General features: G+C 41.9%; 1 protein-coding gene and 1 long non-coding RNA gene across 10 annotated transcripts in view; one reads left to right on the forward strand and one right to left on the reverse strand.

Annotated features, from left to right (window-relative positions):
• The window catches only part of LOC124086854 (uncharacterized), a 118,861-nt gene extending 109,861 nt beyond the window's left edge, over positions 1 to 9,000 (forward strand). For 7 of the 9 annotated variants that reach the window (XR_009225939.1, XR_009225938.1, XR_009225941.1 and 4 more), the window contains 2 exons: positions 4,059 to 4,226; positions 8,805 to 9,000. This is a non-coding gene — a long non-coding RNA (uncharacterized LOC124086854). Of the gene's footprint in view, positions 1 to 4,058; positions 4,227 to 5,589; positions 5,647 to 8,804 lie in introns of all 9 variants that reach the window. The other 2 variants (XR_009225936.1, XR_009225943.1) reach the window with 2 other exon arrangements.
• Positions 9,001 to 12,486: 3,486 nt separating this feature from the next.
• Positions 12,487 to 20,924, reverse strand: Gpr101 (G protein-coupled receptor 101). Its single transcript, XM_058576059.1, has 2 exons — positions 20,815 to 20,924; positions 12,487 to 19,605 (listed from the first exon to the last, which is right to left on the reverse strand). The coding sequence occupies exon 2, from the start codon at positions 19,510 to 19,512 to the stop codon at positions 17,977 to 17,979; it is 1,536 nt and encodes a 511-aa protein (XP_058432042.1). The 5' UTR covers positions 19,513 to 19,605; positions 20,815 to 20,924; the 3' UTR covers positions 12,487 to 17,976.
• Between the last annotated feature and the right edge of the window lie 3,096 nt (positions 20,925 to 24,020).

The raw sequence follows: 24,020 nt of genomic DNA on the forward strand, positions 1-24,020 counted from the left end.
CAGTTAAGGTTGGAGGACTTACCCAAATTCCAACTGGTTTTCATTGAACTAGTTTGATAGTTGCTCTTTTATTTGTATCATGTTTTATTTTAGATATTAACAAATAAATTAAGGTCTTGAGAAAACTAATTGAAATAATATTTCTATTTTGATGTAAGAGATGTAAAATCACAATAAGCAGTTGAGTTTCCTTTGTCTTAAAGCCCAATGCTGTCTTGTGTTATAATGATGAAGTTTATAGCAGTAAACTTTTGTTTACATTGCTATTGTGTGGTAAATTAAATATCTTATGATGATGATATATATTTTAGGCAAGTAATTTGAAATGTTTGCATTTAGCGGTATTCTATTATTCTAGAGCAGTGGTTCTTGACCAGGGATGATTTGCTCTCCAGGGAACATTTAGAAATGTCTGGAGATATTTTTGAATGTTGTGACTTGGCAGATGCGATGACATCTAGTGAGTAGAGGTCAGGGACAGTGTTAAACAATTCTACAGTGTACTAAACAGCTTCCACATAAAGAATGATATGTCCCAATCTTCAGTAGTGCCACTGTTAAGAAACCCTGGTCTAGAGTGTACTATTTTTGAACCTCACATTTACTTGGGAGGTAATGCTATTTTCAAAATACAATTTTGATCATTTTGAGACATTGTGTTTCTAAACTGAGACTCTTAACCACCAATCACTGGGCAGTGATTAAAGTCAATGTGATACAAAGAGCTTTTAATACCCAGAAGAAGTATTGGGCAAGTGTAGAGCACTTTTCTGTTGGCTTTCTCACTGTCTGTGCTTTGAATATATTTTTATTCATTAAAAGAAGCTAATGAAGTTCAATATATTTTGAGAGACTCTGCTGCATAATATTTTATCACTAAATTAAAGTGAAGAATCCTTGTTCTCACACAGAGCAAGATGAAATATAGTACACTGAAGGAAATGTCCAATTATCTTAACACAAATGTTAGCAATAATGGGCCTTTTGTGTTTTATTATACCAAGTTGTTGCTAGCTCTACCTTATTAAAATTTTCAGTTCAGAAGACAGATCCAAAAGAGATAGAGATATATTAATGCTAATCATTAGCCAACCAACAAGCATTTATTAAGCTTCTTTTATGAGCCTGGCGATGTACTAATTGAGAATATGGAAACATTAAAATATGATATTATTTGGTTTTTATTGAGTTGACTATATGTGAGCTATTTGCTTATATTTATCTAATTCAATTATCACAATTAATATAAGGGTAGGTCACATTACTTTTATTACATGGATGAGGAAACTGAGGCCCAGAGAGTTGATGTTCTAGGTCACTCAGCTAGTAAGTGATGGTGCCATGATTCATTCACACCCAAGTTAGTTTGGCTCCAGAGTTCATTCTCTCAAATATAACTCTGTATCCTCACCAAGAAAGGCATTTTCTCTGAGCTGGAGCTAAACCAACAACCAGAGGATGCCTATGGAATATATTCTGTGGTCCTCTATTTGTCCAGGTGGACTACTCTCCCCACCCCCTCCTCCTTTTGTACTACTGAGGATTGAATCCAGGGGAACTCTACCACTGAGCTAAATCCTCAGGTGTTTAAGTTTTTCTTTTTGAGATAGGGTCTCACTAAGTTGCCCAGGCTAGTCTTGAACTAAGTTGCCATCCTATTGCCTCGACCTTTCAAGTAGCTGGCATTACAAGTGTGCACCACTATGCCTGGCCAGGTAGACTGTTCTTAATTAGAGGAATTAAGACTGGAACATGTGAAGCAATACAATATCATCCTCAGAAATATATGATGACAATAGAATATCTCAAGTCTTTCCCATGACCTCTCAACACTTCTTTAAAAAAATAGAGGGAGTCTTTCCATTTTTCTACATTATTCTAGGATCAAGAGGGTCAAATATATTTTAGAGGTATATAACCTCTAAAATAATTCCATTACTTCTTCAATTATAGATCATTTTTATTTTGGCTTACATTTATGAACCAAAGAAAGTACTGAATTCTGTAGGCAAATACGACACAGTTGTCTATATTCTAAAGGATACGGAAAATGTCTGGGTCATATTATTTTTCTCAGGGCAAGTAGTTATAGACCTATTCCAATTCTGGGCCTTATGTTGGCCAGTATTCTTCTGCTTTTGAGTATCATACCACATAATTTTCAAAGGAAAGGAAGAGTTCTGTTTCCCCAGAGGTAAGCAGAAGCTGTTCTCTGGCATTATCTTACTGTTCGCTTCACATTTGCTAGCATCTCATTCCTGGGTTGGTTTCTGCCACCTCTACTCCTAGCTTTTCTTGCCCAATTGATATTTATTCTTTGAGTTTTTCTGCACAATTTGATTCCTGATCATCTCAGCTCCATTCTAGAACAACCAGGGGCAGAACTGCCTTTGAGTCCCAGCTGTACTGCTTATTGGTCATATGGTCTAAGTCAAATCACTTTATCTTTCTGAGCCTGTTGTTTCCTTGTGGAATAAGAAAAAAATAATAGCACATACCTTATAAAATTCAACTCGATGTCCTCACATACATGAAGCATTCAACCCACAGTCAGGCATATAGAAAGTATGTAGTAAATAACAATATAATAACTTTCTTCTTCCTCCTCCTCCTTTTCTTCCTCCTCCTCCTCCTCCCCTCCTCCTCCTCCTTTTCTTCCTCCTCCTTCTCCTCCTCCTCCTCCTCCTCCTCCTCCTCTTCCTTCTTCTTCAAATGCAAATTTGATCATCTTATTCTCTGGTTTATGTATCTTCATGGGCTTCCAGTTGTCTCCATATCAAATCCAGTCTTCTTAACTTTCCCCCAGCGACTGTGGCAGTCTTTTCTTCTATATGCTCTCTTTAATGTTCCTTCAGTTCTCTATCTCATATCCTTAATGCTCCAACCCATCTGCCATGGTTCACAATGTTTTACAACTATCAGGGTTTTAAAAAAATATTTAAATCTTAATGTGTACTCTTCCCTTCTTTTCCCTCTGTATGAAGTAGCTCTCTCCCATCCTAAAATGCTTCTGGACCTAGATTTATAGCATCTTTTCTATGATGCCCTCTGTAAATTTCTGCCAATAATTCATTAATTCAATAAATCTATATTGAATATCTTCTAGTTGTCAGGCACTGCCCTAGGGGCTGGGACTTTGGAAGTAAAGAAAATTTTAAAGGGATAAAAATCTCAATTCTCATGGAGCTTGTGTCATTATGCAGTTAATTTAAACAGCTCAATATAACAAACTTATGTTGTCCACCTACAATATGTCCGGCACTTATGTTAAGCACTGGGGTACAAAACTGAATCGCTTAATCCCTTGCCTCAAGGGGGTACTGTAGTTTGGAGAAAGAAGACTCCTAAACAAATTACTTTCCTGCAGTGTGGTGGGGAGTCTGATAAAGGTAAGCCCAGGTTTGTTAATGCACCTAGCCCAATCATGGGGAGGAAAAGAGGATCAAGGGGAGCCTTTTCTGGAGAAAGTGATAATTTGAGTCTTGAGAGAAGACTGAGTCTTTTCTTGTGTGAATGATGTTGAGAATGGAACCAAGGGCCTTGTACATGCTAGGCAAGTGCTTTACCACTGAGCTATACCCCAGTCCTGAAAGGAGATTGTCTTAAAAGTAAAAGGCAGAGCAGATAACTGAAGAAGACAATATTATATGGAGATCTGCAGAAAATTTGGGGTTGTTAGAGTTTAAATTTTAAGCTGTAGAATGGCAGAAACAAGTCCTAGGAAAACAGGCAAGAACCAGATCCTGCAGGGCCTTGTGTACTGACACTAAGGAGTTGGAATTCTTATCAATTATAATTGTTGTTTTCAAATTTAGGTGTGCATCAGATTCACTTGTGGAAATTTCTTGAAACGAACTAAAACCAATAAATCAGTTCCCAGGGCCCTCCCTGAGCTCCTGAATCAGAATCCCTGCTGATTTGTATTTTTAACAGCTTAAGAAGTTTCCAATACTCCACAGCTTGAGTAGTTTTGCTATGGGGAGCTACTAAAGGTTTTTAAGTAAGGGTTTAACAACCAATTTTTTTGTGTGTTGGAAATATCACAATCATTCTGACAGAATGGAGGATGGAGTTGAGAGGAAAGCTGGAGGTTTTTCAGATTAGAGATGAAGATACAGTGTCTATGGAGATGGACACACAGATGGAGAAGATGAATTAAAAAGGAATTGGAATTTGCAATTTTTTGTGACTGACAAGATTTGGGTGCTAAAGGGATAGGATTTAAGGTAACTTCTCTGTCTCTGGTTGTGACCTCTATATAAATAGTGTTATGAAGTCGTATAGCCACCAACTGAGATTATTCCCTATCAGGGCCTCTTTTCTATCTCTCATACTACCTGCTAAGTGCCAGGCTCAGAGAAGGTACTTTAGGAATGCTGAATCAAATATGGCAGTGGGAAGTTAGGGCCGCAAGGCCCTTTTCTAAACAAACTTCTGTTTATCATTTGGTGCAATGGTTGAAATTCCAACTTTAGGAAAATCCTTCTGCCATATTCACTGCCATAAATTTCTGTAATTACCAGGTCTTGGAATTTAGTGCCCACTGTGGCTGTGGGAAGACTTTAAAGGTTTGTATATATTGAATAGAAAGTGGTAGACTTGCAAAATGGTTTATTTAGCTAGTTTCTTTTCATTATTATTAGGTTTTTGTGAGTGTGTGTATGGTGCTGGGATTGAACCCAGGGCCTTGTGCATGTGAGGCAAGCACTCTACCAACTGAGCTAGATACCCAGCCCTCTTTTCATTATTTTTTATTGTACATGTATGACCACATTGGGAAACCTTAGAAGAAATATGTATTGGATGCTAGTCCTAGGATCAGATTGGGAATTTATTTAATCATAAAATTACAGGTAGAAAAGGGAAGATATAGATTGAAACGAGCTTCTCTGTTGGTCTTGAATTGCCTCATTCAATCCTGTGGTTGAGTTGTGTTTTGGATATGTATCACCTGACCTCATGATAAAAAGTTATGAACTGAAAAAGCAGCTAGGGCATTTCTAGTATCAGTTTAGAGCTTTCTCTGACTTGGGGCAAAAGTAAGCAAAGACCTCAGGGTGATAATTCTTCCTTCTCTTGTCCCATCTTCTTTTATCTCCTCTTGAATTGTAACATAAGCAATTGGGCTGTGGAAAATTATTTAATTTTTCTAAATTCTTTAAGTTGCTTTTAATTTGTATGATTCATTTGGCCTTTGAAGTGTAATTTTACCCACCTCTCTTCATACTTACCTATGTTTGTTTACAAGGAAAGGTAGGAAGAGAAAAAGGAAAAGAAAGGAAAAAGAAGAAAGGGCATGTTAGTCCAGATGTTCTGACTCCTGGATGCATGTTAGGATCACCTGGAGAGGTTTTCAAAATCTTGATACTAAATGAAATCAGAATTTCTGGGCTTGTGATCCAGGCAATAGTATTGGTTAAATATCTCCAGTTGATTCCAATGTGCAATCAATGTTGAGGACTATTATACAAGTTGGATACAGCCCATGTAATTACATATTTCAAGCCCCAGATCAGAACATATATGATAGCTATCATTTCTTGAGTGCCTGTTCTGACAGGGATTCTGATATCCTTATCTTTTTCTCAGGAAAAACCTTAATTGGGTGACAGTACAATTACTTTTCACATATGAGGAACGGAGGAGGTAGGTAGCTTACTTTATATCCTATAGCTGGAGGATACAGCTAACTCCAAAGTCCAGATTCTTTAACGCAGCTGACTATTACAACAATGTGAGATTGATGGGGTTTATGTTTCAGATATGAGACAATTATGTGTTGTAGGGAGAGCATCAAAAAGTTGAGAATTTATAGACATTTCAGTGACTTATAGGAAATATAGGCAGCAAATTGGAATCACAGCTGATTTAGAATCAGACACATGTTAGCTATAGCTGACATCTCCTAAATCTTTGAAATCACTAGATTTCGAAAAAGAAGCCTAGATTTTTTCCACTGAGTAAATGGGGAAATCAAGACTGTTTTGGTTCAAGACCAGTCAATCTAGGAGTTGAACCCATTTGAGGAGAGCATTGGCAATGGCTGTTCCTACCACTTCTTTCGTAGTGTTTTTAAGAGTGGGCTGGCGAGAATGTGGGGGAAAACGTACACTTACTTGTACATTGCTGGTGGGACTGCAAATTGGTGCAGCCAATTTGGAAAGTAAGGAGATTCCTTGGAAAGCTGGGAATGGAACCACCATTTGACCCAGCTATTCCCCTTCTTGGACTATACCCAAAAGACCTAAAAAGAGCATACTACAGGGACACAGCTACATCAATGTTCATAGCAGCACAATTCACAATAGCTAGAATGTGGAACCAACCTAGATGCCCTTCAATAGATGAATGGATAAAAAAATGTGGCATTTATACACAATGGAATATTACTCAGCACTAAAAAATAACAAAATCATGGCATTTGCAGGGACATGGATGGCATTAGAGCAGATTATGCTAAGTGAAGTTAGCCAATCCCTAAAAAAACAAATGCCAAATGTTTTCTTTGATATAAGAGGGGCGACTCAAAACAGAGTAAGGAGGAAGAGCATGAGAAGAAGATTACCACTAAACAGGGAAGACAGGTGGGAGGGAATGGGAGGGAGAAGGGGAATTGCACGGAAGATGGAAGGAGACCCTCATCGTTATACAAAATTACATATATGATGGTGTGAGGGGGAAGAAAAAAAAAGAGAGAAATGTGTCACAGTAGATTGGGTAGAGAGAGAGGTGATGGGAGGGGAGGGGGGATAGGGAGGGCAGCAGAATACAACTGACACTAGGATTGCTGTATGTATACACATGGATGTATAACCAATGTGATTCTGCAATCTGTACACGTGGAAAAATGAGAATTCATACAGCATTTGAATCAAATGTATGATATATCAAGATCATTGTATTGTCTTGAGCAACTAATAAAAAAAAAACACCCAGTTTAAAAAAAAAGAGTGGGGCTGAAAAATCTAATAGAATCTGCTTGTACCTCTACTGAAAATTCTATAGAATATAGTGATCATGAGTTCTAGTTTCTTGCTGTATGACCTCAGGCAAGTTATGTGTTCCTCCACACTTCAGTTTTTATCTGCCAAATGGCGTTAGTAACAGCCCTCACCTCAATGGGGTTTTGCATAGATTCCATGTGATGATGCCTCCAATGCTCCTATACAGGGCTTGGCATATGTAATATTCAAAAAGTGTTAGGGCTTAATATTGCTAACATTTTTGTTCAATATACATTCATTCTTTAGAAAATCTGTTTAATAAAAATGGCTTTTTTTGAAGAAAGAAAGAAAGAGAAAGAAAGAAAGAAAGAAAGAAAGAAGCAAGCCTGGAGTAAGAACAGCTACTATCATCCCATTTTTCTACTGAGAAAACAGAGGCTTGGCAAGATTGTCACTTGCTCCATGTTAGACCCTGCAGTATTTTGTCATTCTATGTCCATCATCTTAATCACTATACTATACTGACTTTTTTTGTTTGGGGAAGTATACCAGGCATTGAACTCAGGGGTACTTAAGCACTGAGCAACATCTCCAGCCTTTTTTTTTTTTTTAAATTTATTTAGAAACAGGGTCTCACTGAGTTGCTTAGGGCCTCACTTTTGCTGGGGCTGGCTTTGAACTCGTGATTCTCTTACCTCAGTCTCCTAAGCTGCTGGGATTTCAGGCGTGCACCAGCGCACCCAGTTTATACTGGGTCTTCATAAGGAGCCTTGAGGAGTAGAAGCAGGTAGTATGATGATATATTGCATTGGAACTTATTTTAAGTTTGTCAGCTGTCAAAGAAAAATGTACCAAAACCTGCTTCAAACTTCCCATAATCTTGTTTTTGAGGAAAATGTTTTCCTAGATGAGTTGTCTTGAATACCCCCATTAGACTATGGAATCTGGAAATCCTATTAGAATTTTCTTTAATTAAGTCATTAAAGATAATACCAGTTGAAAGTTTTTCTTGGAATATAAACATCAATGAAATAATGTATTAAAGAAAAGTATCTTCTTTTGTCCATGCTCTGCTCTGTCTATTCCATATGTTTATGCTTATGTAATATTCACATTGGTATGATGCCTGGGAGTTGTTTAAGGGCTGGCTTTCTTTACCTAATACCACATTATAAAGATTGCCACACACTGCTAAACAGTCTTTACATTTTTATGACTATATTAATTTTGTTGAGCACTTAGGGCTGAATTTAGATATTCATCTACTTTGGGAGTATTTGGTTTGTTTGTAATTAATTATTCAGTGTTGTAAACCATAGTATTATGATCATATTTTTGTAGGCAAGTTTTTATTCTGTGGTGTTGTTTCTTTATGATAAATTCCCATGGGATATTTTTCAAGTTTAATAATATAAAAACTTGATTTTGAATGCTAATATATGATCTGGGCATATAAATAGATTATTTTCTCTTTGCTACATGTAATGATAATTGTTTCTTACATTTTCTAAACTGAAGCACGTTGTAAGAAGTTTGTTGTATCAGAAATTAGTTTTGGATGTCTTTGAAATGGAGAACTTCAACTGCTCATTTTTTTTAATTTTTTTGACTTTGGTTAGAGACCTGAAAAATTCAATCAGATGGATTCTCACACCCATTAGCAGGTGACTGCTCAGGCTCTGCTGCTCATCCTGTTTGCTCTGCAAGAGAGCCTGGTGATTTTCATTTGACAATGTACAGGTCTTGAGATTTGGAGATTCTGTAGCCCACCTCAAAACTCATGTCCTTGGTGTTCTTGAGAAAGCTACTTTGATTTGCTATGATGTCTGGTTAACAAAGATCTTTTTCATTTTATTTCAGGGACAGTTGGATTTCCCCCCTGCTTCTTGTTTATGACTACAGTCTTCAATGTGGTGAAAGTGGATTAAAGAGTTTCCCCCAAAGGCTTCCAGGCATATCATCCTTGCCTTTGAATATCTGTATCAACATCAATAGAGATATATGTGTATGCTCCTAATTATATAAATTTTAATTATATATAAATGTAAAAATCTCATTGTCTGGTCTCATTTTGTATGACACAAAATACTGATAATATGGAAGAAAACAGGTTGGCAAATATTTATTCAAAGTCAAAGTTCCCTGAAAAGATAAAAGTATTTAATTTAAAGCAATTAGAGCCAGGGAGGCACATCTCTTTTAAAAATATTAAAGTTGAATACACTGGTGTTCCATATGAAAAAACATTCTTTCTTTTCCTTTTTCTTTCTCATATTGTTCAGAGCATCTAATAGTTCCATTAGAGTAGTTTTGGAGCTATTGTCCACTGGAAGTATTGTCAAATAGATCGTATGTTAAACATGTATTTTTCCTTCCTTCCTTCCTTCCTTCCTTCCTTCCTTCCTTCCTTCCTTCCTTCCTTCCTTCCTTCCTTCCTTCCTTCCTCCCTCCCTCCCTCCCTCCCTCCCTCCCTCCCTCCTTCCCTCCCTCCCTCCTTCCCTTCCTTCCTTCCTTCTTTGCTCCCTCCTTCCCTCCCTTGCTCCCTCCCTCCCTCCCTCCCTCCCTCCCTTCCTCCCTCCCTCCCTCCCTCCCTCCCTTCCTCCCTTCCTCCCTTCCTTCCTTCCTCCCTGGGATTGAACCCAAGGACACTTAATCACTGAGCCACATCCCGAGCCCTTTTTATTTTTTATTATTTATTTTGAGACAGGGTCTTGTTGAGTCACTTAGGTCCTTGCTAAGTTGCTGAGGCTGACCTTGAACTCACAAACCTCCTGCCTTGGCCTCTAGAGCTGCTGGGATTATAGGCATGTGCCATTGCGCCTGGCAAAGTTGATGAGGCTGACTTTGAACTTAAGATCCTCCTGCCTCAGCCTGTAGAGCTGCTGGGATTACAGATGTGTGTCACTGCACCTGGAAAACATGCATTTTTCTAACTGAAGTTGTTTATACAAGCTATTTTACACTTTTGTATCAGGATGATCATTAAAAATATGTACATTGGTTTACCATATAGAGTTTTGTTTGGTTTTGGTGGTGGGGATAAATCCTAACTAAGCTACATCTGCAGCTCCCATATAGAGTTTTTGAATATCAGTATTATTCCTCCATTAAGTCTGAAGATTTCTGATTATTGGTGGTCTATTTCTACCTATTCTCCTTTACAGGTTGAGAATGTTCACGTTTTACTTAATTGTAGATAGCAAATCTTTGGAGTCAAGTTTCTTAGATTTGTTTGCCTCAACTAAACAAAAGTCAGGTGTCACAACTCCCCAAATGTTGTATATGTGTATGAAAATACCCTCAGGTTTGCAGTTTTGGGAATGGTCATAAATGTTCTGTGATAAAGTTTATTGAAAAATATAAGTCTTAGGAAAACATTTCAGAAAATGCCTACATATATTCTTCAATTTATGAACATTCTCAAAGCCATCCTAAAAATGAGGAATACTCATTTCTGTGTGCAGGGCTCAAAAAGCTCATGTTGCCCTTGGAAGGGAGATTGGAATGAGGAGGAACAGGGTCAGAGAGTTATGTTCTGAAAGACACTGTGAGGGGAAGTAGGGGTTGACTAGCTGCCTCATGGAAGATAAAATAATTTACTAGCCAGTAGTATACCTTTGCCTAAATTGGAAGGGTCAGGGCTTTGGCTGATGAAAATTGGGCCTTGGGTCTAGAACAAAGTCATGGGATAAGGAGCAGTCACAGAAGGTCACAAAAGGTCTCCTGACAGTGGAAGTTTTGGATTCAACAGTTTCCCATTCAGTCTCACAATTGAGGGCTAGACCCTTAGCCTTGCCTGAGAGTTAAAACTGTTATTATGAGGCTCACTGGAACCCATTCCACTCTCCTCTAAATACTCTGAACTAAACAGTGGGATATTGAGCTTCAGGGAATTCTTTTCCCACCAGGTGACTGCCTCATGATAGTTTTATTTGAGCTCTCAAGTGCATTTATTTACATGGACAGTAGCAGTTTGCTAGAAAGGGAAATTTGTTTCTGCTGAAGAAAAAAGCTATTACCTGGATGTCATTCACAGATTAAGGTGAAGGCAGCTACATTCAAGTCTCGAGGCAGCCATCTTTGAACATCTTGAAAGTGTGTAAATCAGTATTTAGCTTGATTCTGGAGTGAAAAGTGTAGAGAGCACATTAATTTGATTGAAATGGGGCTGCATAGAGTACCAGAGGAGGGGCTGCTAGCAGGTCAACTACTTTGACTGAAGAGGAACTAGGGCTCTTAAGTTTTAGACGTATTTTCTCGTTTCATCTGTGTACTCTGTTTTCACATGTAATGGTTGCATTAGAAGTATAGCTGTTTTGTGAAACTGGGGCTTAAGAGAACTTGCTCTTGTCCTCCTGTTCTGTAAACCCTGGGGGTGAACTGTGGTGGGTGTGGGGAACTAGGCCAGGCTGAGCTGAGATGGGCTGAGGGAAGTGTTCTAGGCTGTAGTAATAGGAAACAGGTGGTAAAGCCCAGTGGAGGTGACACAGGTATTGGGTAGTGCTGTTACCTAAAAACAGTGCCCCCCCTCCTGCTTAAACATCATTGCCTTTGGAATGAAGTTTAGAATTTGAGAGTGTCACAAGCCATGTGGCTCCATGCCCCTCTCTGCCCACCCTCACCTTCTGAAATCCTTATTGTTCATAGAGGACTAATGCTTCTCTTCCAGCAAGCCCTTCCTGATGGCAACCCCTTCTTCCCACTGCATATTGTTTATATTGGAATATTGAAATGAGAAATGTGGGAGTTCATCTATTTCATTCTACTTTGTGGACTAGCAAGTTGTTTATTCTCTGCCTCCTCTCTTTGAGCTAAGGAGAAGGTATGGAAACCTAGCCCTGGGTGGTGGTCACTGTGTTCTCAAGGAGCTCAGCATAGTAACCAGATACACACATAAAATTTGACTTTATTTAGCATATTTCAGAAGGATATACCAAGGACAGATTAACAGCACCTATTTAAGAAACACAAACATTATTTAATAATACTTAGTTAAATCACAAACATCAACCTCTCTGCATTCCCCAAGCAGGAGTCTGTTATTCTTGTCCAGTAAAAACTGCGTTGTAACCATTTTAGAAAGGATCCAATTAAAGCCAACCAATATATGAAACCTTGCCCTGGGACAGAGTCTCTGGGACTACTGGCCCATGTAACAGTATGGATTCATGAATTTGATTGGGGTGTGAAGGGGTTTCTCTTCTTGCTGAGGGGAGGAGGATAAAGTCCACCCCTTTTGTGCACCTGAAGGTAAATTGTGCCAATGGGAACTTGGCCCCAGGATTGTATGTGACAATCCTTTGAAAAGGCACTTTTAAATTACAAATCCTTTTTTAAAAGGAAAAAGAAATGTTTAAATTTAAAATGTGAAGTATTAAAGAAAACTGTTTCATTGACTGAGTGCATTTTTTTTTCTGTTCTCAGTCTCAAAGTAGCACATAAAATTTGGCATTAAAGGCAGTTTTTAAAATGATTTAATGAGGGTACATATATGTAGATTTTATATATATATATATATAATATAGTTTTCTCATTGCAATATTTTTGTTCTGAAAATATAATAAAATTATTTCATAGTTCTCTTTTTCATCTGTTACAAATAGCATTGATTTACAATTGTAATTCGCGAACACCATAGATATGACCCCCAGAGGAGTCCCACCACCTCTTTGTTTACCCATGCATGCTCCATCTCGTCTCTCAGACAACCAACCAAAGGAAAAACAACCAGAGCAGCCTTTTTCTGGGTTTTAGTGCTGCTCTAGGAGGACGGAGATGGTCACAATGAATCTGCAAAATGCAAATCCTGTCATTTCACTGTCAGGTACTGGTTACTGGTTTGGACTTGAGAGTGCAGTATTCTTTCCATCCTGCTAACAGGACTCCAGTTGCTTATCCGGGGTCCTTGCTTTGTGATGGGGAAGGTATTGTCTTCTTCGATTTTGCATTCTACACATTCAGTTAATGGAAAACAGGCATACCAGTGCCAAGGGGGTTGTGGAGAACTGCCAGCGAGGACTTCATCTAAGATGATCCGTTCATGTTAATGACCAGTTGTACCAGAAAAAGTTCTTGCCTGCCATATACCGTACCAGGGATTTAAGGAATGAAAGGCACCATTTCCCGCCACCCCACCTTGAAGCCATCTTACATATCCTGTAGTATACACTTTGAAAATAAAATTTAAAAAACAAATGTACTATGTTCTACTTCAGAAACTGACCAAGGTGTGGTCACATAGAATTCTGCATGCATTTTGTTAAGTAACTTTACATGTACATACTACCCACTTTTGAGAATAACACTATCTACGAACAAAAACAATCTAATATCTAGCACCTTATCTTCAAGAACACTTATATTTTATATACAGTTATAGCTTACATTTAAGAGAATTACTACAAAAGAGAATACACCACTGAAACAGGACGAAAATACCAAACTTTTAACATTAAAGTTGTAATACAGATGAAGGGGGGAAAATCCACTCAAGTTTGAAGCACCAAACTAAAACCAATCTTGTTTTTATCTATTTTAGAACAAGAAATATACAGTAATTAATCCTCAGACATAGCAAACCTTCTGTAAATATACAAGTTCATGTGGCTTCCCCTTGGTGTGTATACTCTGAGATATGGAGGCTTTGGGAGGCAATGATGGAAATACCTAACTCCTATTGGCAACCTTCATTTACCTTGAGGATTCTGATCCAAGAAGCAGTGAACTTGCCAGGGACCTGGCAGTCAGTGGCCAAGTTGGTTTTAGCTTTCTTACTTCTTCCTCTGGCCATTTTTATTTTATTTATTCATTAATTTTTTTTCTTATAGCAGGAGACTGGTATTAAGCAAGCTGGGCATTTGCCATAAAGGATTGCACATAATTGTGGCAATGGTTTCTCTTCTTTGGGGATTTTAGGCTATGGTCTGCCGTTTCTAGCTCATGCTTGTGTCTTCTCATGCCTAAGCTTGGAGGGGCTTTCAGGGGCCAAGAGCACCAGTCCAGCCCACAGAAAATAAGAGACAGAGATAAGGAGGAAGAGGGTTAGAAGCTGTGACTGACCAGATTTTCTCTCCTTATCTTGGCACCTGGCTAGCAGCCAACTGTTCCTTTAATCTTTTGTCTGCTATAGAAGGAAAAGACTGTTTTACTTAGAGAAAGCTCTCCTGACAACATGGGGTTTGTCTTAAAGAGGAATACAACAGAAAATACATTATAGGGTTGATTTTTTTCCCCTCAAATTATGGGGGAGGGTAGTTATGAGAGAAAAATATGGTCCAGTAGGTTAAATTGTTACTCTCTGCTTTGTCCCAACGACCCCTGAGGGTTTTATCTTAGGGAGTTCGAATTACTAGAGGATGCATAATCTTTTCTCCTTCAAATGGTGTGTTTCAGACACTTTATAGAGCTTTTTGGCAAAATCTAAGAAAGCAAGCCTAGTTCAGTCATGTAAATTATTCTTCAGGTAGTATGAAAAATTCTTCTGAAAACTTTACCTATCTTAATTGGCTAATTATGTATAAAATAAGGCAATGTTAGGCACCTTACAATTTTCTAGGAAAAAGTTTTTTAGTGCTTTTTTTGCTGAAATAATTGGACAGTATCTACAGGATTGAATGTGCTCTGAAACTATTTTGTATCAGATAGTTTTTTTGGTAAGAAATGAGGTGCCTACCTCCTCCTAAATCATACAATGTCACTTTTCCTTACCTGTTGAATTTGAAGTAGGTATCCCATCATCTCTAAATTGGATTGGAGTTGGGGAGAAGACAGAAAAATACCTTTAATTGCTGGTCACTCTCTGGTTCACTTCTCTCCTTCCTGCTTCCGTGGCCCCCAGGTCCCTGTGAATCTCATAGCTCTAGGTTTGGAAGGGATGGATGGGAGAGTGAGTCAGCACACAGAGCTTCAAGCATGGGGTATTCCTGAAGGGCCAGCACAGCAGGGGGAAACAGAGTGAAGCAGGAGAAGGCAGAGGGCATGGTGGCAAGAGGTAGGCAGGGAGCTGGAAGTGCTGAGGACTTGCCAGCAGCTGGTATTTGTGATGTCTTAGAGAAGAAGGACGCTCACATCATAAAAGTCACAGAAGCCGAGGGTTTGCTCCTTATTTCTGCCTTCCCAAGCTTGTTGAAATTGGTGTGTTAGTCAAAGCACCTGCGACTCCTTGGCAAACTAGATGCTCTATTATTCTTAAATAAGGAAATCATTAAATTTAAAATCACATCATTTCAAAGTCTGGCTTGTCTGGCCCCCGCACTTTAATGGGATTTTTTACTGCACATATGAAGTGGCCTTGGCAAAAGAATACATCCTTTAAAAACATTTAGGGAAAGCTATTGCACATGAGGATCTGTGAGGCTAATGATGACATTTTTTTGTGTGCTTTCAGATTTTCAAATGGCAAAACAGTATGTGCAGCAAAACCTCATTAAGTTGATCGTGCTTTATTCAAAATAGCACAAAATTTGAAGCAGTTGCTATCTCTAAGCTAACCAGAGGCCCTATTGTTCATTAAGAAGAAAATGTCATCAAAGCAGAATATCCTTAATTCAAAGGTACTCGTTTCCAGCTTCCTATTTTCAAAAGGTCTTCACCCTTTGAAGAATCCAATTTGCCAAAAGAAGGGATGATGACTAGAATAGGGAACTTTAAAAGGAACCGGTGAGTCTCGGCACTCTGGAGAATGTTAAATGGACTTACCACACTTGTACAGGCTCTGGTTCCATTTTGGTTTGGGATTTTGGCAAACAATTTTCTCTGATACACTTTGAAAAGGTTGAGCTTTAAAAATAAAACAAGAAGTTCAGTTTCAACAAAATGTAGGACATACTGATGTTTGAAATTCTGTTTCTTACTCAGATAAACAACCATTTCTACCCAAAAGGCAGGCTGCAGCTACAATGGATTCCTTTGATGATTATAGTCCTGCAATACCCCTCCCTCCATGAGAGGAGCGACCACATTAGCCATTCCTTCACCCTATGTCTTTTAAAGACAGGTCAATTCAAGAGTTGGGAAATAAATTAGTATAATAAATTTATGACTATTAATTTGCTTTATAAATTTGGGTAGAAAAATAAATGATAGTGTGAGGGTGAACTTCAGCCCCAGTGCATTGTCTGAATCACCACAAGTTCTAAGTTAATGGAGTTGGAATTAATATGGCTTTCATGAATATATTGATTTGACAGGTCAGATCAATTTTATTCAGTACTATCCCCTCTTATTTTCTACATTCTGAACATGACAACCCCAAGTTTCCAGGCAGACTTATTCACAGCCCCAATACATTGCTGTTTACCTCTCCCCCTTGAGAAGCGCATGTTGGAATCTGTGAGAAGGAAGAGATAAAAGAAAATATAAATGAGCTGGGCATTTATATCAATGAAAAGATGAGTTCTAATAAAGACATGGTGATCACACAAGATGAGGCTAAAATCTGAATATGACCATTTTATACACAACAACCTGTTTAACCATTTTTTCAACCAAATATTCCCTCCTCTCCATCCACCATATTAACACTGAATTTCTTCATGACCAGCTAGTTGGCTGTAGAGCTGCTTTAATTTCATCTTCAAATCACTATTTTTTTTTTTTGGTTCCATGATATTTGGTCTTTAGATAGGTCCTGTGCCCTCAAAAATTCACAGGTATACCCTGGTCCAAAGTGATTTCAGCCTTTGGGACTTGAAAACTCTCTCTCTGTAGTTATTCTACAGGTTTCTCCAAAGTCAACAGCAGTAATTAGGACAGGTCTAACTAGAATGCTTTGATTTCAGATTGTTTGGAATAGATCAGGTATTGTAAATCTGTTCTCTCTGTCATTTCTGACTCTCTTATATTTTTCTCCTGGAGAGAGCTTAAAAGCTTTGGAGAGGGACACAGGTTGAAAAGACATGGGTGTGTATGGAGAAAGGAAAATGTTCAAATGCCTTACTTGTTCCCCATGTGGACATTATTCTACTTCTTGTCTATGAACTCACAGACACACTGATGGGCATATCACTCTTAATAAGTAGTGTGAGCTTTTAAAAGAATTTTGGCTACTCTTAGTTGAAATATTTTTCTGGAAATACCGATTGAACAAAAAGCTTATTTGAAATAAAACAAAGCACAAGTGATGGACAGAGATCTGGTGGATTCCCATGAGCACTCCAATTTAGTCATGAGAGGGAAATTATAAAATAACACCATGATTTCTGTCCCACTATTATTCAAACAAGAGAAAATATTTTAGTGTCAGTTGACAAATTTCCATCTGCATGGAGAGAACTCAGTCCCAGCCCATGTATAAACCCAGTATTTGAGAGAGAGGAAAAAACACCATTTGTTTGGCCCCATGGATGTGCATTATTTCTCCGTCCATTCCCTTGGACTAGCTTCCCATTTCATATATGCCCTTCCACTTTTCTGGATCCCTTTAGGAAATCTAGAAATTTTCTTGGTGTTTCAACTACTGAATGCCTCTGTCTTCATTTGTGTAAGTCTGCACCAGATTGTGGATCTCTTCATTTCCGAATTTGACTCATACTTTGATCAGTCTATCAGATTCTGTTTCTTGGGCTCCATGAATGATTTGGTCCATTGCTTTTCTTTCAGTTGAACATAAACTCTAGCCCTGGTCCATGAGTTCCTGACATGAGGGCTACATAGTCTTAAGTCCAAAGGCATCATCTTTCTTTTCCCCTCAGAGCCAAAGCTGGCATGTTGTAGCTCTGGGTACACAAGCAGAATACCAAGTACAGTTCCAATATGGATAGCCCTTGTTGCTTTTAGAAATTTAGAGCCTAATAATTTTTTGGGGGGGAATTTCAGTCAGAATCCTCAAGTCCATGCTTTGAGGGGCACACTGACCCAAGTTCCCACTTTTTCATGTGTTTATCTACCTAGTAGTGAAAAGGAATGTGTGTTTGACACCTTTGCCTGAAATGGGATGTATTAGCATTAATGGGATTGTGGGTGGTCCATTGAAAAGAAAGCTGCTTTTGTTTACTGTCTTGTGGACAGTTCAAAATTTGCCTTACAACTAACTTCAAGGCGAAGTAGCAGAATCGTGGGAAGGGACAATCTTGCCTTCGGTGCCACCCTCTGTGCCAGCTTCGGTTCCAGGTAGGTCTGGGTGGCTGTCTTCTTTGGGGGGCTTTTCCTTGCAGAAGAACTTCTTCAGCATATCCTGGATTTCCTTCTTGATGGTCTTGTGCATGTAGCCATAAATGTAGGGGTGGATACAGCACTGCAGAAAGAAGAGCCAGATTATTATGGTTATCACCCACTGGGGCACCTTGGTTTGGACATCCACCCACACAGCCAGGACTGCTAGAAAGCAGTAGGGCCCCAGAGATAGCACATAGGAGAAAATGATGAGGAAGATCACTTTAGCAGCTTTGCACTCATAGCACCTGGGCAGAGGAGGGTGGCTGTTGCTGTTTCGCCGGCTGGGTGGGAGGCTCTCTGGGATGTTCACTGCTTCGACATCATCCTCACTGAAATGGATGTCATCCTCCCCAAACTCCAGGTCATCTTCACCCAAGTCGATGTTGCACTGGCTGACCTCTACACGGCCCTTGTCTGCCTTCATGCTGCTCTCCTCAACGATGGTGCCAACTTCCTTACCCTTCATCCGGCTGTCACTGACCAACTCGGTGCCCTGGGCCTCCATGATACCCTCAATGATCTCCACATTTCCTTCCTTGGCCTTCAGGCTGCTGTCCTTGGCTTCCATGGGGTCCACACTGGCCTCCACGCTGCCCTCCTTGGCCTTGACCACACCTTCATCCTGGCCGTGGACCTCGCTCTCATCCTGGAACTCATCCTTCTTCTTTCCTCCCCGTTCATCCTCATTCTCCACGCAGTCCTTGACCCGCACCTCCAAGCTGTGGCTCTTGTTGTACAGCAGAGCATGCTGCCGACGGGCTGCACCAAACACCACGGAGTAGCAGGCAATCATGACAACCAGTGGAATGACGATGAAGGACACCACACTGAGAATTGTGTAGCTCGGGCTGGCCCCCCAGATCATGGAGCAGAGGGCATTGCGCTCATCAAAGGCAGCCTGACCCCAGCCATAGAGTGGGGGTGTGCTCTGCAAGATGGCCACGATCCAGGTGCCATAGAGAAGCATGTAACCACGGCGATGGGTCATCTTGGATGGGTAGGAGAGAGGGTGAATGATGGACAGATAGCGATCTATGGACACCACAACAATGGTGTTGACACTGGCGAAAGCGAACAGGTGGGTGAGGCTAACCAGGGCTGTGCAGAAGTGACTGTTGAGGGGCCAGAAGAGAGGCACAGAGGTGGCCACCACCCAGGGGGCAACGAGAGAAATTTGCAGCAGGTCGGTGACGAGGAGGTTAAAGATGAAGCGGTTGGTCACCTGCAGCAACTGCGGCTTGCGCTGCAACACCAGCGCCAGCACTACATTGCCAATGAAGGAGACCGTGAGGAAGACGAGCAGCACGGTCGAGCGGATGATGCCGTGAGCCAGGCTAATAGGCATTTTGGACAGGGGCATGCACGCTTGGCTGTTGTTGCTCTCCCGCGTGCTGTTGGGACAAGGGGATGTCATGGCGATTGCAGGCAGGCGCAAGATAGGGTGCAGGGCTAGTGAAGTCACCGGTGGGCAGCGAAGGGGTGTAAAGACTGCACAACAGTGTTTTTGCTGGGAATGAAAAAAACATGCGGGCGGGGTTAGTCCCTTGCCCAGAGAACGCTCTAAGTCCAGCAGGATCCCACCCTCAGCTCCCTGAGCGGTCACAGCCCCAGCCAGGGCAATTTCTCTGACCCCTTCCCCAGCTCTCAGAGTCTCTCTGCCGGACTCTTTCACGGTCTCTGATTTCCACTCGTCCGTCTCTACTGCTAGCGCGTGCGCGCGAGCTCTTAGCGCGTCTCCCACACTGTCTTATTAGAGTTTTTTTGGTCTCTTCAGCTCGCTCTCTCCCTCTGGCGCATGCGCGTGCGCTCTCTGTACCTGCCTGTTTACAATCATAGATCTCTGTCTCTCCAGTGTTTCGCTAGCGCACTTTTCCTGTATCTCTCGGAGTGTATGTGTCTCTTCGTGTCCTCTGATGCTCTCTCATCCCTGTCTTTCACTCTGTCATCTGTCTGTTTCTTGTCTCTAACTAGCACGTGCACAGTCACTCTGTCAGTCTCTGTCGCTTCCTTCTCTGTTATTCCTATCTCTCCCTCCCACTCTCAGTTTCTCTGTCTCTCAGTGTCTCTTTCACCAGCCCACTTTCTCTGTAGCTGCATGTATGCCTGTCCTTCCTGTCTTTCTCCCAGACTCGTCCCTGTCTCTTCCAGTGGCGTCCGTCTCTGTCTCTTTCTGCCTGTCACCGCCTGTCCTTCTAATGCCCCAGCTTTTCCATGTCTGATGTTGTCTCGTCTCTCCGTTCCTCTCTCATGAATTTCCCCGACAATCTATCTCTGTGGTTCTCAAGCACATTTGTTCAATAGCGCTAGCTATGTCTCTGCAAGTCTCAGAGTCTCTCCAACTCCCTTGTTTTAGTGTCTCTCTCGGGTTCTATCTCTATGGGTCTCTCTCTCTCTCTCTCTCTCTCTCTCTCTCTCTCTCTCTCTCTCTCTGGCTTGTTTCTCACTGGCACGTGTGCATTTGCTCTTTTTCGGATCCTCTCCTCTCTGTCTCTCTTGTTGGTCTGTATATCACTGTCTGCCTCTCTGTCGTTGGTCTCTAACACTCCACTTCTTGTCTCTTTTGTCTCTCTCTGTTTTTCAAGCTATGTCTCTAATGTGTGCACTCTCTAGTTGGTTTCTCACGCCACCCTGGGATGCTTATTAAACTCTTTCTTTCTATCTTTGAGTTTGTGTGTGCATCTCTGTCTCTTTCCATCTTTCTCCGACTGCCCCTCACCTCGGTTTTTCTCTGGCTGGATCTGTCTCTGGATCTCTGTCTCGCTGTCGACTTTATTTTGCCTCCACGGTGGGCTTTGAGCTAGTTTCTCAGCAATGCAGCAGCGACTGGAGAAAACACAGAAGATGCTTATTGTACCACCCCCCCCCCCCCGCCCGCCAAAGTCAGCATCCCTCACTGCATCCTGCATTCTCCATCCCGCTTAGTGTCAGCGGCGACAGGGGGGCAGAGGAGGGAGCGTCAGGAGAGGAGACAGGGGTATTGGTGGTGGTTGGGGAGTGTAAGGGAGAGGGAGAGGGAGAGAGAGAGAGAGAGAGAGAGAGAGAGAGAGAGAGAGAATATATGAGAATCAGAAAGAATGAGACATACAGAGAAAGTGAGACAGAGGGCAAGAGAGAATCAAGAAAGAACAAATAAGAACGTGAGAGTGAGAGAATGAAAAAAGGAGCAGGAGAGAGCAAGAGACAAAAGTGGGAGACTGAGAGAAGGAGACAGAGAAAGCAAAAATGAGAGAATATAAAAACAGGATGAGAGGCAGAGAAAGAGGAAAAGGACGAGACAAAAAGAGAACTGAGGGGTAAGGAGAAAGAACAGAGAAAGTGCGAGGGGAAACGCGAGGGAGAGAACCGTGGATGCAGGGGAGAAAGGGCAGCACCAAGGGCCACTGTGCGCAGTAGCTCTGCCTCCGTCCAGACGTAGCAGACGGGGCGTCCGGGGCACCGGAGCTCGGGGACCGGCTGGGCGCGGGGGAACGCAGTGCCCGGAGCAGAGCCGGGCAGTTTACCTGTTGCTGTCGGAGGCGTCGCGCTGCGGGAGCTGCGTGCCGGTCCCCGGGAGCTCGCCGCGCTCGTCCCAGCAGCCTCTCCGGGCGCGGGAGGCTGCGAGCTCGCACCGGGCGGCAGGAACGGCTGCCGCGGCTGGAGCGGGGCACAGCGCCTGTGCCCGCACGTCCGGCCGGCGCGCCGAGCTGCAGGCTCTGAGCGGTGGCGGGGGCGCGCGGCGTCTTAAGGCAGCGCGGTGCCCTCACCTTGCGGCGCCCCCCTCCCCTAGGCCCCCGCCCGCGCCGGTGACGCACGAGGCCACCGGCGCCCAGAAGAGCTGGGCTGGCGGGTCGGGGGGGGGGGGCGGGGGTGGTGCGCTGCAGTGGACCCTACTCAGATTTTCTCACCCAGCATCCCACCCCAGTCGCCCCAGCTCACCAAGACTTCACAGGCTGGGGGTAGCACCAGGCAGGGCTGAATTTTCGTGCCAAGCCTGTGCCCTCCTAGCTCCCGGATTTTGGGCTTGGTTACCATCACAGCCTTTCCAAAGAGAGGGTCCGGGATTCTGGCCTAGATCGCTGAAGACCACCCCCCCAAACTATAAACCGTCCCAGGGCCGGGGAGAGAGGAATTGTGACTTTGACGTCGACGATTTTTCCATGAATTTCTCTGGCTCCCAGAAAGAGCTAAACAACAATGTCTTTCCTATAGGTTATGGGAACATTTCATCTAAGGCAAGCTGCATGATTATCCACTGTATTATTTGATTGACGTCTGTCTGCAAGTCAGTCAGCATCCCTTTCTTGTCTCTCCTCTCTCCTCTCTTCCCTCTCCTCTCTTCTCTCTTCTCTCTTCCCTCTCTCTCTCTCTCTTCTCTTTCTTTATCCCCCTCCACCTTCTGTGTTTAGATGTTTACATGGACCATACTGGTAATCTGGGAATCATTTCCCCAGCCATGTCAGAGAAGTACAGATATTATCTTCATTTTATAAAAACAGAAGCAAAAGCTAAGAGAGATTACCCTATTTGCCCAAGTTCAAGTAAATATTGCATTTATTTTACTACCTAAGACATTCTGGTCTCCTTCAAACACATATTGTTTGGCAGTATATCAGGCTGGAGGAGGCACCTGGTCGTAAACTACCTTCCCTCCTGCAACAACTATAGGGGAGGGAGGGTTTGGGAAGGTATCCCAAACCAGGGGTCATTTACATTGTGTTTGTTTTTCTTTTTCTTCTTCTTCTTTTTTTGGTACCAGGGATTGAACTCCGGGGCACTGAGCCACATCCTCAGCCCTATTTTGTATTTTATTTAGAGACAGGGTCTCACTGAGTTGCTTAGCACATCGCTTTTGCTGAGACTGGCTTTGTGTTTCTGAGGGATAAGAAAGCATTTTTTTTTTTTAGGCAGGAGATAAGGGGAGGGATTTTTGTAAGAAGAAGGTGCGTGGACACAGGGCTGCAGGAGACAGCTGTGTACTGAGGTTGGGAAAACAGGCTGCTTGTATGGTATGCACGGGACAGATTCTTGAATGTCAATCTGGGGGCTTTGAACTTTGTCCCGTGTTCCTTGGAGGGCTATTGAAGATGTTTCATTATGAACAATTTCAAACGTACACAAATATAATGAGAACAATTAAATAAACCCCTATTTACCCATCATTCAACCTGAACAATGACAAATATTTTGCTATTCTTGTTCATTGATGGTTTTTAAAGAGATCAGTATGATGAGGTTTGTTTTTCCAGGGTCTCCTAGAAGCAGGGCTGGAGTGGGGGCAGGTGGGGTGTTACATGAAAAAGAAGCAGAAAGGAGGCTGTGGCAGGAGACACAAGGAGGTCACACAGAAGGTGTCAGTAGAGACTCAAAGGTAATCAAAATTGACAGTGGAGGGGAATGAGGAACAGGAAGTGCTGGGGATATCATAGGATGAACACAAAATTCTGAATTGGTTCGTGGGCTGGATGGAGATGCCTCCTATCCTTCCAATTGCTTACTTCTGGGACAGGGAGATGAGGCAGGTATATAATCAGGCCCTGGGATGCTCTTTGGATTTCAAGTCCTGCATTTGCTCTTGGACCATTTGTCTTTTCTCTGCTAGGTCTGATTTTATCTTTCCAAGGTTGAATGGTAAAAACCTGGTCGTTTTTCCTCTAGACAGTTTCCATGATAATCACTCACTGTTATTAATTCCCCGCCTCACGCTGGCCATGGTGCAGAATCCTGGGTGGCATGCACTGTCAAGCAGCAGTTGGTTCAGACTCGATTATTTTACAATCACTTGGGAGGCAGTCAAGCAGTAGAAGAGGCTAGAGATAAAGACCAGTCCTTCCTGACCTTTCCTCCTTTGTGGTGGTTCTCAGAGTGCCCTGGACTGCTAGTATCCAGCAGGGGGCAGAGAAAAAACCTTTAGATTCATGTTAGAGGCAGGGACGTCAGGAGGAT

Source organism: Marmota monax, unplaced genomic scaffold, assembly GCF_021218885.2.
Source record: "Marmota monax isolate L192 unplaced genomic scaffold, Marmota_monax_Labrador192_F-V1.1 WCK01_AAM20220418_F8-fsc00261, whole genome shotgun sequence".
Lineage (NCBI taxonomy): Eukaryota > Metazoa > Chordata > Mammalia > Rodentia > Sciuridae > Marmota > Marmota monax.

Bases quoted from the DNA above. Each gene is read 5' to 3' on its own strand.
- Gpr101 (XM_058576059.1), bottom strand. From the start codon at position 19,512: ATGACATCCCCTTGTCCCAACAGCACGCGGGAGAGCAACAACAGCCAA.